The sequence below is a fragment of the Galeopterus variegatus genome, unplaced genomic scaffold (genome assembly GCF_000696425.1).
Source record: "Galeopterus variegatus unplaced genomic scaffold, G_variegatus-3.0.2 Scaffold6989, whole genome shotgun sequence".
Classification (NCBI taxonomy): domain Eukaryota; kingdom Metazoa; phylum Chordata; class Mammalia; order Dermoptera; family Cynocephalidae; genus Galeopterus; species Galeopterus variegatus.
Genome location: NW_007733100.1, coordinates 68197 through 83831, shown reverse-complemented (window position 1 = coordinate 83831; position 15635 = coordinate 68197). Strand labels below are relative to the sequence as shown.

At 40.4% G+C, this 15635-nt stretch overlaps 1 protein-coding gene across 1 annotated transcript; it reads left to right on the top strand.

Annotated features, from left to right (window-relative positions):
- The first annotated feature begins 236 nt into the window (after nucleotides 1-236).
- Nucleotides 237-15471, top strand: LOC103606961 (carbohydrate sulfotransferase 9-like). The gene is made up of 2 exons (XM_008591524.1): nucleotides 237-436; nucleotides 15425-15471. Exons 1-2 carry the CDS (start codon nucleotides 316-318, stop codon nucleotides 15448-15450), a joined length of 147 nt encoding a protein of 48 aa, XP_008589746.1. The 5' UTR covers nucleotides 237-315; the 3' UTR covers nucleotides 15451-15471.
- The last annotated feature ends 164 nt before the right edge of the window (nucleotides 15472-15635 follow it).

The following is a 15635-nucleotide window of genomic DNA, read 5'->3' as shown; positions in this document are numbered from 1 at the left end:
TGTTACTTATTAACTGTAGGATAATACATTCCTTAGATAAGGTAAGAGTATACAATAGAAAATTGCCATTCTAAGGACATCTACCATAGTCTTTTCTGTCTTCAGAGCGTTTCAGCATGTGTAAGTCTTCAGTGTTGTTGATATGCTGCATATTTATACCATTGTTGGGAATAAATGTTGTCAGACATGTACAGTATGGATTTTTTTTTTTAATTCTAGGCTACTTTATGGAATGGGCCCTTAAGAAAACAAGAACGGATTGAAGCATTATAGGAAAACAAATTATGTGATCTTCAGATTCAGGAATGAGTAGAAATGCAGCCATCTGAACTGGTCATGAACCCCAAACAAGTCTTCCTCTCTGTGCTGATATTTGGAGTAGCTGGGCTTCTCCTCTTCATGTATTTGCAAGTCTGGATGGAAGAACAACATACAGGTAACACATAAACTTTATTCTGTTTTAATTATAACAACAATAGCCATTTTCAATTAAATAAGCTGTGATGTTTATAGACATGAGGGTACTTCCAAAAGTTCATAGAAAAATAAAATTAAAAGATAGTAAGAATCTTTCCATGAAGTTTTTGAAGTACCCTCATATATAGAAAATCACAATATATCCAACAACCAAAAAAATGAGTCACAAACTAAAATTCCCAGCTCCTAAAAGAAAGGACGATTATATAATTCTAGTGGGCACCTGCTTCATGGCTTAACACTTGGAATTTTTGTTATCTCAGTGGGAAGCAGCAGTACACTGTTAGCACAGCAAAGACTGCTTGCAGAGAATTTGTCTACTCAAAAGTGTAGCATTTATCCTACCTCTCGTGCATCCACTGAGCATCAGGCAGAAGCCTAAAAGGAGCCAAATATACAGCAACCTCTCTTTTAATACCTTCTTAATTTTTGTGATGATACTCATAACTGGTGTAGATATTCTTTAATACCTTTGCTATAAAGCAGGGGTCGGCAAATCTTTTCTGTAAAGGACTAGACAGTAAATATTTTAGGCTTTACAGGGCACACCATTTCTATCACTACTACTCAACTCTGCCAGTGGGTCACAAAAGCAGCCATAGATTACATATAAACAAATGGACCAGGCTGTGTTCCAATAAAACTTTATTTACAAAAACAGGTGGTGAGCCATATTTGGTTCACAGGCAATGGTTTGCCAATTCCTGATATACTCATCTTGCACTTTCATCATGCAGTGTGCAATTGCTGCACATTGGAGGCATTGAATTACTATTAAAATGGATTATATTTATAATGATAATAGTGCTATTAAAGGAAATGTCTTAGAACATCCTAGAAGTTTATACATATACCTGTTGTGAAATTCTGTTGTTTTCTTATGGAAGCAGTAAGCTATGGCTTATGGCTGTTAAGGAAAATAAAGTAGAAACAGAAGAACAGTTTCTTAATTGTCTCCAGTTGTGGCCTGTCTTAAAGTTATTCTAGCTATAAAGCCCTTAAGAATCTGAAAGATGATTTCATACTGAATCATAAGTATGAAATTTAAAAATGTTCCCATTTTTACATTCCTTTCTTTGGTTTATCCTCACAGACACTGGATTTATTTAATTTATATGATAACCCTTGTAAAAAAGGTTGTGTGTAATTATTTTTTGGAGAATATGTAACATTGTTAGAATGTATTGTTAATTTCCATTATACTTTACATAAACTATAATATTATGTTACCATTTTTATGTTACAGAAATAATTTATCATAAACATAATATTTAATGAAACTACCCATGATAAAATTACAGTCTAGTCCCTCCTGAAATATAACTCGTAACATAGATCCTGTCACATAGTAAGCCTTTAAGAGATGTTTGTTAAATGAATGAATAAAAGAATGAATGAATAGATTGAAAACTCACTGCAGACTACAGACTAGAATATAGCAAAAGAGGAAGAATCAAAAAGCCCTCATTATCAGGACATTTGCTGATATCGTGGCCTCATAATAAATCTTATAAGAAGTATATCACAGCAAGACTCCAATACACAAAGGAGAACATATTCATATGGGAGAAATGTGGTTTAGTCTGCTAGTAAGAAACTATAGATATCTGAGAAAGCGGTCAAGTCATATAATAACATCCTACATATAAAATGCAGGTTACAAAATTTATCTGTAAGCACCAATAGCTACCATTGATTGAGAGCTTAATAAGTGCCAAATTTTCAATAAGTTTTCTCTACTCCTGGTTATATCTTACTAGGAGGGTGATATACTCTAAATTTACAAATGAGGGAACTGAGACTCTAGGGGGTAAGGGACTTAGCCTCGCATGTACAGGAAAAGCAGATTTGACTCAGGTTGGGCCACTATGCACTACGAGGTCCGTGCCTCTACCCAATGTATCACCTCTGTGAGAGGAAAAGGTAAATATCATTCCTCTATAGCACAGATGAAGCAATGAAGACTCAGAAAGTTTAAGTGACTTGCCCATAGGTGCAAAGTTAAGAGTTTTCAAAGTATGACCCATACTCAAGTTTTCCTATTCCCCATGAACCCTAAAAGAGTATCCTAACCAAAACAGTGGATAAGATAGACATATAATATATGCAGTAGTATCACTATAGATGTTTTAAAATCACCGAAACTGATAAATTAAGTAATACACAAATACATAGATGTGTAACCTCTTTTACAAGTTAGGATCATAATTTGGGTTCATCATTTTCCCAAGTGTTAGAAAATTATTTTCCTTGGTTGAGATCAACTGGTAAAACATTTACCATTCCCTTAAATTTTATTTGTGGTTTGCTAGAAGTGCTTTCTCTGATTTTCAATATATTTTAAATGAATTATGTAATATCTCACAAACTACTTATGACAAAGAGCATAAATGTTAAAATCATGTTTCCTTTAGATAACTATTTCACTTAAGAAGAACCATATTATTATTCAAGAAAATTTTTAGCTGCAGTTTTGCTTTATAATAGGCTAGTGCCCGGGGTTGTAATTCTGCCATTTTCTAAGGAGATAGGTACCTATGTATTTTATGTGTTTTAAATAACATCAGGCATTTTTAAAGACAATCTCTTTTTAAATCAGAAAATAGATGAATATGTGCTTTGATGTTAAGTTAAAAATTGGAAAATTTGTATTTTGGGCACTTTAGAAGAATTACTCAAAGAACTTTGGAAGATGAGCTGGTTTTGGTTCTATAAGTAATGCAGGTTTCTACAGTCTCAATTGTTTCAATCTCATCTACATCTCAGTTGTATATGAGAACTCAGGTTTTCTCTATACTTTTATTTGAAGCCTTTAAAATCTTAAGATACAGACTATTTTTCTAAGACTTCTTGGAAATAAAATGCTTTGGAATTACCAAAAAAAAAAAATCTTAACTATGCTCTGATATAGTAATAAAGGATTATTAAGAGAGATGTTTTTTGGGAGACAAAGAGGAAAAATGTGTGACAGAGAATTAATATCTAACCAATTATGCAACAGAGCTCCATAATACCACCCATTTTTCTGTACCGTCATCAATTAATTCATCCATTTCTTTGTGTTAATTGTCAATATGTTGATGTGTTATTGTGAATTTTATTTTATAAATTTTTTTTGTGGTTGTTAAGAGTACGAGTTTTCCAGTTAGAAAGATCTTGAAGTTTTCCAGTTATCAGATCTCCTACTTGTTAGCTTTGTGACACGGAGCAAATTTCTTAGCCTCTCTAAGCTTCAGTTTCCTCATCTGTAAAATGAGGACGATGCTGGTTTCCACGTAGGGTTGCAGTGAAGATTCAAGGCGATAATGCTTGCAAAGCACTCAGCATGGTGCCTGGCAAGCAGCTGTGCCCAGGAATATGAGCTCTTCTTATCATCCTAGAACTGATGCAGACCATCTGCAGACTTGCTTTTTCTGAGTTGTCACAAATAAAACTCAGCACAATTCAGGAAAACTGAATTATACCCAAGCTTGTGCCTTGGCTGATTAAGGAGAAAGAAAGTAAAAGAAAAAAGGCTTAGTGTCAGCTCTGGTTAAAACAGTTGGGAGAGTCTAACTGGCACAGAGTCATTCTGGTTCCCAGTGTAGACACTAGAAGGAGAATGACAGGATTGAGTACAGAGGGGGTCATTGTCCAGGAGCATCTCATGTCTATACAAGCTGCCTCCAAGGTCAGAGCATTCATTCTCCAGTATTTCTTGAGTACTTAACAGTCAGAGGTATCAAGCCCTATGTGAATACAGGGATGTAATAGTGAGCCAGATATAATCCTTTTTCTCAAGAAGATTATAATCTCATGGATTGTAAGGGAGAAAATGGTCCTGAGTCAGGCTAAGACATTGGTACAAAAGGACAGCCTATTGTGACAAAAAGAGACAGACCCTCCATTATGGGGCAAAATAATGAGTTGGAGATATAATGACCAGGAGAAAGAGCCCAGTCAGATGTCAGTGATAGAACTGCTGACCAGATAGAAGTGCTAGAAGGAGTGGGACAGGGATGGGGTGTGGGGTTAGCAGGCACAGAGGACAGACCAAAGCAGAATGGAGGTCTGTGGGAAAGATGCAGCGATAATGAGGGCCGATTCAAGACCAGTCACAAGGATGGCTCATTTTTTCCACTAGCCCCTGTTTAAATTTGCAATTTGGTACTCTTGCTCTAGGTAGGATCTCACTGCCAAATAGAACAAAAACCAAAAGGTGTGGTGCATAACCGTTTTGCATGTGCAATAAACCAGGGTCAAGACCAAATCCGATTACACCACTTCCCTATTGAAAACTTTTCAATGATATCTCATTCCCTTAAACAGAAACTTCCAGCTGTGTGGCTCTAGCCCCTGCCTTCCTCCCCAGCCTCCTCCTCCGTCCACTCACGGTGCTTCCCAGCACTGCCTCTATCCCCCCACCATGCCAAGGCCTTCCTGACTCTGCACCTCATGCTTTCAGAAGCCTGGGAGGCTCATCTCCTGCCACTCGCCTGTCAGGGTTTAGCACAAATGTCACCACCTTTAATCACCTCCACAGTCAACCAGTCTCTCTCTCTATCTCTCTTAGTTATTTCCTTCAGAGAGATTATCACAATCAGCAATTGTCTTGTTTAATTATCAGTTGACTTATTTATTGTTTGTATCTTTCACTAGTGTATGAGCTTCCTGCGGACAGAGACCTTGTCTGACCAACTTACCTCAGTATCCGCCTTCCAAAGCATGAGCCTCATATGGAGCTCAGTAGTATTGTTGTGTGGGTGGATAAGTAACAATTTGCTTGGTTTTCCAACATCCCGGCCAAATGACCATGCAGACTGTGTATGAAAATTCCTAGAGACAACAAATTCATTACCACCCATTTGACTTTACAGAAACATCCTCAGAAAGCTCCATGTATTCAGATAGAACATGCTTCTTAACTTCTGCTTAACAACTCACTCTAGGTATACCCCTGACACTTCATGAGGCTCATCTTTCTTGCATCACATAGTCAGGTCATTTTCAAGGAGAATGAAACCCCGGATTTCTTAACCATTTCATGAAAAAGATGATTTTCGGGCCGGCCCGGTGGTGCACTGCTACAGTGCACCGCTTGGGAGCGCGGTAGCGCTCCCGCCGAGGGTTCGGATCCCACATACAGACCGGTTCCCGCTCACTGGCTGAGCGAGGCGCGGGGGCAACACCGAGGGTTGCGATCCCGTTGCCGGTCCCGGTCCGGTACGGGCGCAACACTGAGGGTTGCGGTCCATTGCCAGACACGAAAAAAGACAAAAAGGGGAAAAAAAAAAAAGAAAAAGATGATTTTCTTGCCTGAACCATAACACTTACTCTATATTCCTTTTAAAACATAGTGTACGCTATCCTTGTATGTAAGTTGTGTTAGAAATACAAATATCTAGCAAAATTCCCTATCAAGTAGTAAAGAGTTATGTACACATATTTTTAAATACACAAGGCAGTAAAAATCAATAATTTAATAATTTATGATTTGTTTTTCTGAGATTTTCCAGAATCAAGTTAGGTATAACCATTCCAAACAGAAATCGTTCCCTGGGTGTATAAGAATCTATCTGAACAACTTCTGAGCATTTCTCTTCAGGACCAATAATTTTTTTTTTTTTCCTTTTTGTCTTTTTTTGTGTCCGGCAACGGATCGCAACCCTCAGTGTCGCGCCCGTACCGGACCGGGACCGGCAACGGGATCGCAACCCTCGGTGTTGCCCCCGCACCTCGCTCAGCCAGTGAGCGGTCAGTCTGTATGTGGGATCCGAACCCTTGGCGGGAGCGCCGCCGCACTTCCCAAGCGGCGCACTATAGCAGTGCGCCACCGGGCCGGCCCATGGACCAATAATTTTTTACCTACTTATTGATATATTTTTACATGATTACTTTAAACTCAGTACCTTTTTTTATAATAATAGCAGCTTTATTTTTGGAGCAGTTATTGGGTCCCAGGAAATGCTCCGAACATGTCACACCTGTTATCTCATTTAATCCTACAAAGTCTGAGGTAGAGGAAGAAACAGTGAACTCCTGCCATTGTGCCAGCAGAGTAAGCCTGGTCCGTCATTCCAGATGCTGAGTAATATCCTGTGCTCTGGGCACATCCAGTTCCTGGGATGCCTAGCTGTGCCATGATGGCTTGTCACATATATCCTGGTTGTACATCTTCCTGGGCTCCTGTGAAGCCTGATCTCTTATTTTCACAAGTATCCTTGTCATAAGCCTTCTCCATTTGTATTAGTCCATTTCTATTGCTATAACAAAATACTTGGAACTGGGTAATTTATAAAATGAAGTTTATTGCTTATAGTTTCAGGGGCTGGGAAGTCCAAAGTCCAGGGAGCACATTTGGTGAAGGCCTTGGTGGTGGTGATAGTGACCCAGGGGTCTCACATGGCAGAAAATGATGGAGCAGAGAGAGCAAGAGACCTCCTCCTTCACTCTCCTTTTAAAGCCCTTAGAACCACGCCCCTGATCGCCATTATTAATCCATTCACTACTGCACTGTCCTACAATCCAATCACCTCTTCAAGGCCCCCACCTTTCAATTACCATAATAGGATTTCCCACCCTCCCAACAGTCAAAGTGGGGGCCAAGTTTCTAATACATAAAACTTGGGGGACATATTTCAAGCTTCAGTGAGTTTGAGGGGGGGACATTCAATCCATAGCACCATTGCTTTGGATAAACTCTGGGATCTCTCCTTCTTGCCTCACGTAAGACTAACCCTGAAGAAAACTTAAAACTCTTATCCAGCAGTGATCCTCAAAACTTCAGTGTACCTCAGAATCACCTGGAGGTTTTATTGAAACATATGGCTGGGCTCCACCCCCAGAGTTACTGATTCATTAGGTCTGGGATGAGGCCCAAGAATTTGCATTTCTGACAAGATCCCTGGTGAGGCTGATGCTGTAGACCCAGGGATCACGTTTTGAGAAGCCCTGATCTGGAGCATCGCCACTCAAAATGTGGAGGGCAGAGGAAGCAGCAGCCTCACCTGGGAGCTTGTGGGAAGTGCAGAATCTCAGCACCTCATGGGCCTGCTGAACCAGAATCTGCATTTTAGCACAGCAGAGATTGTCAATCACTGCACAGCAGAAGGACCAGGAAGTTTAAAAAACACTGATGCCTGCTTCACACACAGAGATGCTGATTCTGGTGCTGGTGCCTTCCCCAGAGATGCTAATTTAGCAGGAGTGTGGCCTGGGCATGGGGACTTTTTAAATCTCCTTAGGCAAATCTAATATGTAGCCAAGCTTGTGAACCAATGACCTAGATCAACTGACGTTTGCTGATCCATTGACATTTTCTCTTGCCCCACACTCATCTACAAGGTATGTACTTCAAGAAGGAAAAAAAGTTGTCATTCTAATATCTATTATACTGACAGAGGAGGAGAAAGAGTGTAAATAACATTATTTCTGAGATCTCCATTTTGACCCAGGCAGGCTCCAAGCTGTAAAGAGTTGAAAAATAAAATGAGACTGACAAAGTAATGTCTCAACCCAACAAGTATTACCGCAGCACTAACCAGATGACCCAGCAGTCAGTCAGAAAAATACACTCTCCCCAAACAAGTATTTGTTCTCAGTATAAAGTGGCTTGCTACTGCCTTCCTTTTCTCTAAAGCACTTTGTCCCATGCCTGCTTTGCTTTGCTTTCAATTTTTTAATTTTCTTAACTGACAAGTAAAAATTGTATATATATTTATGGGGCATGGCATGGTGCCTTGATAGACATATACATTGTGGAATGGTCAAATCAAGCCACTTAATGTATTCATTAAGTCACATGCTTATCTTTTTTTTTTTTGCTGTGAAGCTGCTTAAAATCTACTCTCTTCTCAATTTTCAAATATACAATGTATTGTTATTAACTGTAGTCACAATGATGGACAATAGATCTTATATTCCTTCTGTCTAACTGAAATTTTGTATCCTTTGGCCAACATCTCCCCAGAACCAAAAAGCTTTTTTGACTTTCCTTTTATATCTCTAATTAGACATTTTTTTCTGATTTCTAACAGTTTCTTTCTGATTTGTATCAAAGTACTGATGAATGAATTTAATCCAGCATTAGCATCTAGGGTCAATCGTTTAGGTGTGAATTACCACTGCTAGCCTATGAATGAATCAAATAGCTATAGCCCCACCTTTTCAAAACTCATCAATCCAGGTTCTGACGGACTCTGGTCCCAAATGTACTTTGCCTGACCAGTATGTTCTTTTTGGTCAGTGATGTGAACTTGCTTTAGGTCAGGGTTCTATTCAAATCCTGCATGCTATTATTAATGGCTACTTTTACTTTTTTTTCTCTTTCAAAAGCACCACAGACATCAGTAGTCCTGGATGTATTTTAACCCTCCCCCGTCTGTTTGAAAGTGAAAGGTAGTAGCTGCAAGCCTCCAATTTCAGGCAAAGCAAAGCCACCTTATTGCTTTTTCTCAGATAACAGATTCTGGTCCTCACTAGAAAACTGGCCTCTGTGCTTCTGGAGTTTGGAAGGAGACTTCATCTCATTTGCTTTTTTTTTAAGCTAAGTGTGCTTTTTTCTCTCTACACAAGAGCATATTTTTGGCATGTGATGGCTTGTTTCTAGACCAGATTGGTATAATTCTTTACTCCCAAGCCCCTTTGATGACAGAGTGTATTCTTTTCCTCCAAGATCAGGCTGTTCATCCTGATTGTGTTGTTGCCGTATTGAAATTATATTTTCTTTCAGGGTATTTTTATATGCCTGAATGAGAACAAAGCCATTTTTAACATGGAAGGACTTTATGTTTATTGCCAATCCTATACTCAGGGAAAGAAAGTTACTTTTCTTTAAGAAGTCACTCATTTGAATTTCTTCCTCTGATTTCAATGAGCATGGCAAACATGTTTCAATCAAATGGACACAGGTGCCCACCTCTGGACGCCGCCATACCCCGTCTTCCTGTGTGTGATTTTTTTCCAGGCCAGGGCCTTTGTTTTATCTATTCCCTCTTCCTGGAACACATTTCCCTGGCTATTTCTATTGCTGGTTTTTTGTGATTCTTCAGGGTACAGCTTCAATGTCACCTTCCCTGAATGTCCTATAAAAAGTAAATGTCCCCTGATGTTTTCTTTCACAGCACCTGTTTCATTGTTGATAACAATTCACCTTGTGGCACTCATCACAATCTGTAATAATTATTTTTGTTTACTTTCATATGGACTTCTTCTCCCAGTAAAATGGAAGCTTCCAGAGGGCAGGGAACTTATAAGTTAGTGGCCATTATACCTGCAGCTGCCTCTCCCTTCCAGGTGCTGATTTCAACCCCCACTTCACCAGGTACCCTAGCACCCCCCAAATTCAGTGTTTACTCTTATTCACCCACACACCCATAACTCCATTCTCCCCATGGACTCTGTCTTAACTCTCTACCCCAGCTCTCCAAGTCTCCTGTGTTCTCATGTGCTATCCCTTGCTTTTGCCCCAGGCCCCAGAACTGAAGGAGTAATGGATGTCAAGTTGCTTAAACTCTTCTGAAATTGAATAACATTCAGCAGCCAAGCTTTGCAACAGAATCAATCCCATCAACATAGATTTTTTAAAAATCTAGTAATTCACCAAATGCATTTGTTCTCCAAATATGTCTTGAGCACATGCAAACAATAATGCCTTTGACTCAGCCTCCATTTCTTTTGGGACTGCTCCTCCTCTCCCACACTATCTACAAAGTTGTACCAGGAACTGCCATATGACAATGTAACCCTTTATTTGGTCAATTGTCAAGTACCCGGCCAACACTAGACCCAGCATTCTTAGTATACACATGCCATTGGTCGCAGGAAATTAGTAGACCAGGGAATGGGTGGCTGACCCAAGCTTGGCCAATAATTCCCTTTCTTGGATTTTGGTTTTAAGACCTTGAGTATGAGCCTGAATGCTTGGACTATACAACGTAAAGCTCAGAAGCCTCACAGCTGCTTTCCACCATGTGGACCAAAGCAGCTGAAGATGCTAGGCTGTAGAGAGAGAGTGAAGAAAAGTAGACAAGAAGAGAGGAGCAGAGAGCCCCAGCAAGTGTTTAGGTCCCTGGATCCACTTCTTCCAACATTCAATACTGTTCCTGCTCTTCCTTAAATTTCTTTCCCACCCTCAGTGAGCAGCCGTCTTTCTGAGAGAAGGGTTATCGAATTTCAGAGGAGCCTCATAATGGACCCCATTAGCTCTATTCATCTCTTACAGTAGAGGATAAAGCAGTAGATGGCACAAAACAATCCTCCTTCACTGTTTATACTTCATTTTACACCACCAACTGCAAGATGCTGCCTGTTTAGTACTATGCCCTAGCACCTAGCACAGCACCTGACACATAGCAGATGCTCAGTGAATCTTTGCTGAATGAATGAATCCACACCCAAAGTTCAGCTCACCTAAGCTAGGGAAGACAAGGGAGGCTGGTGTGTAACTTTGGATTTTTCAGAAATTAAAGTGCTTGGTTTGGGGTTGGGTGGGGATTTTTTCTAGGAGTATCCTGAAATGCCTTTTTTGAGGTCAGAAATGTGTTACCTGGACAAGTTTATTTTTCCTTTTGCATATTTAGTTTTTAACAAATGATGGATCACCATTTAGCCGACATGTTGTAAGGAAAAGTCAAATGTTGAATAAGGAATCATGCAAGATGACTTTAAGATACCTTTAAGATCTCCTACAGTGTTAGACTTCAGGTGGCTATCATTTTCTGTCTAAAGGAGATAGTGATAAAGTCTCAGAAGCTCTCCATTTTGGAGGTAGTATTTCATAGCAGAAAATACTGAGCTCTAGCTACTAACTTCTACCTGTTTTGTATCCTTGAACAAAATGATTAATCCCCCCAGATTCTGGTTTCTTTTCTTCTCCATTTCCATACCTTCTTTCTTGCTTTCCTTAGGTAATCAACCATCCTAAATTTGATGTCTATCACCACATTCCTGTGCATGTCTCTATAATTTTTTAACACATGTGTGTATTTCTTTTTCATATCTATAGCCTTATACAAAAGGTGTTTATCTGTGTATTACTTTTTGCAGCTTGCTTATTCACTCAATGGTAAATTTGCAAGATTTACTTATACCGATATATGTAGCTCTAATTCATTTACCTAACTGCTAGATAATATTTTATTATGTGGATATGCTGCAATTTATATGTTCATTCTCCAATTTATGCACATTAAAATTGTTTCTGATTTTTTGCTGTCACATATAATTCTGCTAAGAATATCATTATGTAATCTTTTTGTTCACATGTTTCAGAGTTCCTGTTAGGGAATGAATTGCATGTTCTCCAAAATTCCATCAGCTTCAAAATTCTATGATTTCAGGGCCGGCCCAGTGGCGCACTGGAGAGCACGCCGCTTGGGAGCACAGCGGCACTCCCGCCGGGGGTTCGGATCCCATGTGGAGACCGGTTCCCGCTCACTGGCTGAGTGCGGTGCGGGCGCAACACCGAGGGTTGCGATCCCGTTGCTGGTCCCCGGTACGGGCGCGACACCGAGGGTTGTGATCCCGTTGCTGGTCAGTAAAAAAGACAAAAAGGAAAAAAAAAATTCTATGATTTCATATCAGAGTTTTTCCTCTGTTCACACAAATCCAAATTAGGACTTCTTTTTTTTATTTTTATTTTTATTTTTGTCCTTTTTGAGACCGGCCGCACCGCGCTCAGCCAGTGAGCACTGTGAGCGAACCAGTCATCCCTATATAGGATCCGAACCCGCGGCGGGAGCACTGCTGCACTCCCAGCGCTGCACCCTCCCGAGTGCGCCACAGGCTCGGCCCAAATTAGGACTTCTTAAAGCACTACAAATGTTCTATGATAAAATTCTAGTAAACATACACAAAAATATTTATTTGGGTATGCCAATTTCCATTCAGAATTATAGCAGAAAGATATAAATATGAGGCACAGAATCAGCACTCACAGTGTTTCTTACTTTATTGGTATGCCAACGGAGTAGTCAACAGTTCATTGAAAATCAATTAAAATAATTACCAGGTCATTAGTGTAGACTTTGAGTATGAGTGTAAAGATCTCACTTGCTAAATAATTCATGGCAATAGGCAAGTTAAGTCCTGTTAGTGGGTATTGATTTGGAATATAATATCACCTAGTCCAAACTCTCTAATTTTCCTAATAAAAATACACTCTTTTAAATGCCAAAGCATCATACAGTCCCAGGCTCCTCCTTTTATGAAGAAGCAACTGAAAGGCTTGAATTTGCATAGCTGGTAAGTAACAAAACTGGCACTAAAACATGATCCCCAATGACTATTTTTCCACAAAATACTCTTTCCTTTCCCCTCGTCCTAGCTTCTCTTCCTTTTCCTTTTCCCTTCAGATCCAAGAGGGCTCAAGACACTTTGGAATTATTGGTTTCTTTCCCAAAGTGGCTTGAACATAGCTGTTTCAAAACCTTTGAGAAGTTTAGCAACCAGATGCATCACCAGGAGCAGGAATATGGTTTCTGTTCTCCAGTTGAAGATTTTTCTGCTCAGAGAACTCACTGTTGTAACAGCCCCCAACTTCGAAAGAAAGTACAACAGTACAGAACCAATGTCTTTGGTAACAACTCAGTCTGTGATTGTCTTTTTAAACATACCTTTCAAGATTAAATGAAGCAAGAGGTATGGTGGGATCTTTGGTGTAGTCGCCACCTTCTAGGTCTGTTGGTGAGTTTTGCAACTCTAGATATTTCATTTTGTCATTTCCCAAGAATTAACGAACCTTCATGTTAGTAATCATACTAAACAGTCACATAGGGATTAATGTATAACCCAGAAAACACTTAATCAATTATTATCATATTAATGGAGCAATATCTTTCTAGTAGTTAGAACAGCTACATGCACTGGCCAGTCTACCCTACTTTCCTAGGTTCGGGATATTGGGGAAAAAATTTACTCTTCTTGGGGTTGCTTAATGAATTTGGAATATTCTTGTGGGGATGTTTTGCTCGGGTCATGAAGAAGTCTCATAAACTAATTGTTTCACAAAATGTTGTATTTCATGATGTCATCCCCCAAGATCTGTCAGGCATTTGTTTTCGTATCTGGTAACTGTAGACTGGGATAGAATATTATACAAGATAGATTGGTTCCAGGATAAATTAATGGGCCCTTTATGTTACCTGGCAATCCTGTGTTCCCAACTGAGCTTTTACTCTCCTGTTTTCTGGAGAGGCAATTTCTGATATGCTACTTTCTCCTTGGTGCTCCAAGCACCTGCGTCTCCTCCCCGTGTCTGCTCTCCGTGTCTCTCTGCAGATGGCCTCTCCTCCTACTTCCCAGGAAAGAGAAGGCCAACATCAAAGACAACTCCCAGAGCTCCCCGCTGCCGTGTTATAGACCTATCCACTTCCACCCCTTGCTCTTCTCTCAGCCACTTCCTCCTCCTCCTTCTCATCCTTCTGCTAGCATCTGGCCCCCAAGGGCTTCTGCCTCCTTGGTGACCTTGCCCATCCTCCATTTGTTGTCTTCTGTATCTTCATCTCTTTCTCTACTGCTTCTTTGTATCTGTACTTACACACAGTTCAGTCTGCCATACCAAAAATAAAGCATAGCTCAAATATCCAAATCTTTCAGCCACATTTTCCCTATCGGCCCAATCTACTCCTTCCCCTCTCTTTAACTTCTTAAAAAAGGATTTTGTATAATCATCATCTCCACTTTCTTACTCTCTACTCCCCTCACCTTACTCTCTGCAGTCTGCCCTGTAACCTCTGGCCCCGTTCTCCCCAACAGCCTCCCCACCATTAAATCCAATGAGTCCCTCCCAGGACTCATCTTACTGAGTTTTCTGCAGCCTTAGATACTGGTGACTTCTTAAATGCCACCTCTCCTTGTGGTCCATGAAGACAGACTCTTTTGGTTTTCTTACTGCTCTCTGGCTGTGTTCTCAGTTTCCCCTTCACACTGCTTCACTTCCTCTTCTCAGCCCTTAGAAGTTGATGTTCCCCAGAGTTCTGCTGTGAACCCTCTTTTCACCTTGTTCTGTGTGCATTCCCTGTGTGACCTCATCTACAAAAATCCGATCCCTTAGCACCATCTGCTTCCTGGGCATCTCTACTTGAATGCTCCTCAGACCCCTCACACTCGGTGGGCACAAAGCTCAACTCATCATTTATCTCCGAAGTCTGTTCTCCTCTAGCATATCCTGTTTCACTGTTGATGCAACTGATTCACCTAAAGACTTTGTTGCCATGGGTGCTGCCTCTGTTGTCATCCCCGCCCCCAACAAAATATTATCCAAACAAATCTTCTTAACCATTTTCTAATGTGTCTACTTCTCTTCATCTCATTACTATAACCGTGGTCCATGTCATAATTATCTATTTCTGGAATTGCTGCAGCAGCCCCTAAACTAGCCATCCTCCCAATGGCCTGTCCTCACGGAGCCTGGGTAAACTGTCTAACATGGAAGCCTGATCATCTTCCTGCTTGAAGCTCTTCATGGCCCCCAGTGGCTCTCAAGACAAAGCTGAACTCCATAATTTGGCTGATAAGCCCCTTCATGATATGGGCTCTACTTAGCTCTTCAGGCTCATTTCTGGCCACGTTGCTTGTGTTGCACTAAGCCTCCAGCTGTACTAAACTTCTTTCAGTTTCTTGAACTGACCATCAGATCTTAACCTCAGGCCTCTGCAGGAACCTCTAAACATTTCCTGCTTCTCAAATGTTTACGTTTCTCCTCCTATGTACTCCCTGCACTTTCCTATTAAAGCACTCATGATGGTAGATTTGGAATATTTTTTAGTATCATGCTCGCCACCGTCACTCAACCCACTAGAACATGCGATCTACGATGATGGCACCAAAGGAACATTTCACCATTGCATCGCTTCTAGCATGTGCTTTCCTTGGCCACAATAGGATTTTGCTAACTTGACTTGAAAATATCAAGCTAGAAATCTTGGAAAAGAAATACAGGTGTGCCTTCTCTCTTGGTCTAATGCAGATAAGTCAGCATCCCAACTTTCATAACCATGAAAATGTCATCTTGTATTAGAGTGTCTACGAGAATCCACCATCTGATTTCATGGAGTGAAAAGTGCATGATTGGTTTGGAGGTTCCTCAAACAGCTGAAGATAGATCTACCATATGACCCAGCTATCCCACTGCTGGGAATATATCCAAAGGAATGGAAATCATCAAGTCGAAGGTATAC

What these genes read in the sequence shown, in the direction of transcription:
- LOC103606961 (XM_008591524.1), top strand. Translation starts at nt 316, where the DNA reads ATGCAGCCATCTGAACTGGTCATGAACCCCAAACAAGTCTTCCTCTCT. An exon ending in GATGGAAGAACAACATACAG is followed by an intron (nt 437 to 15,424) that starts GTAACACATAAA and finishes GGTCTAATGCAG; the next exon opens with ATAAGTCAGCATCCCAACTT.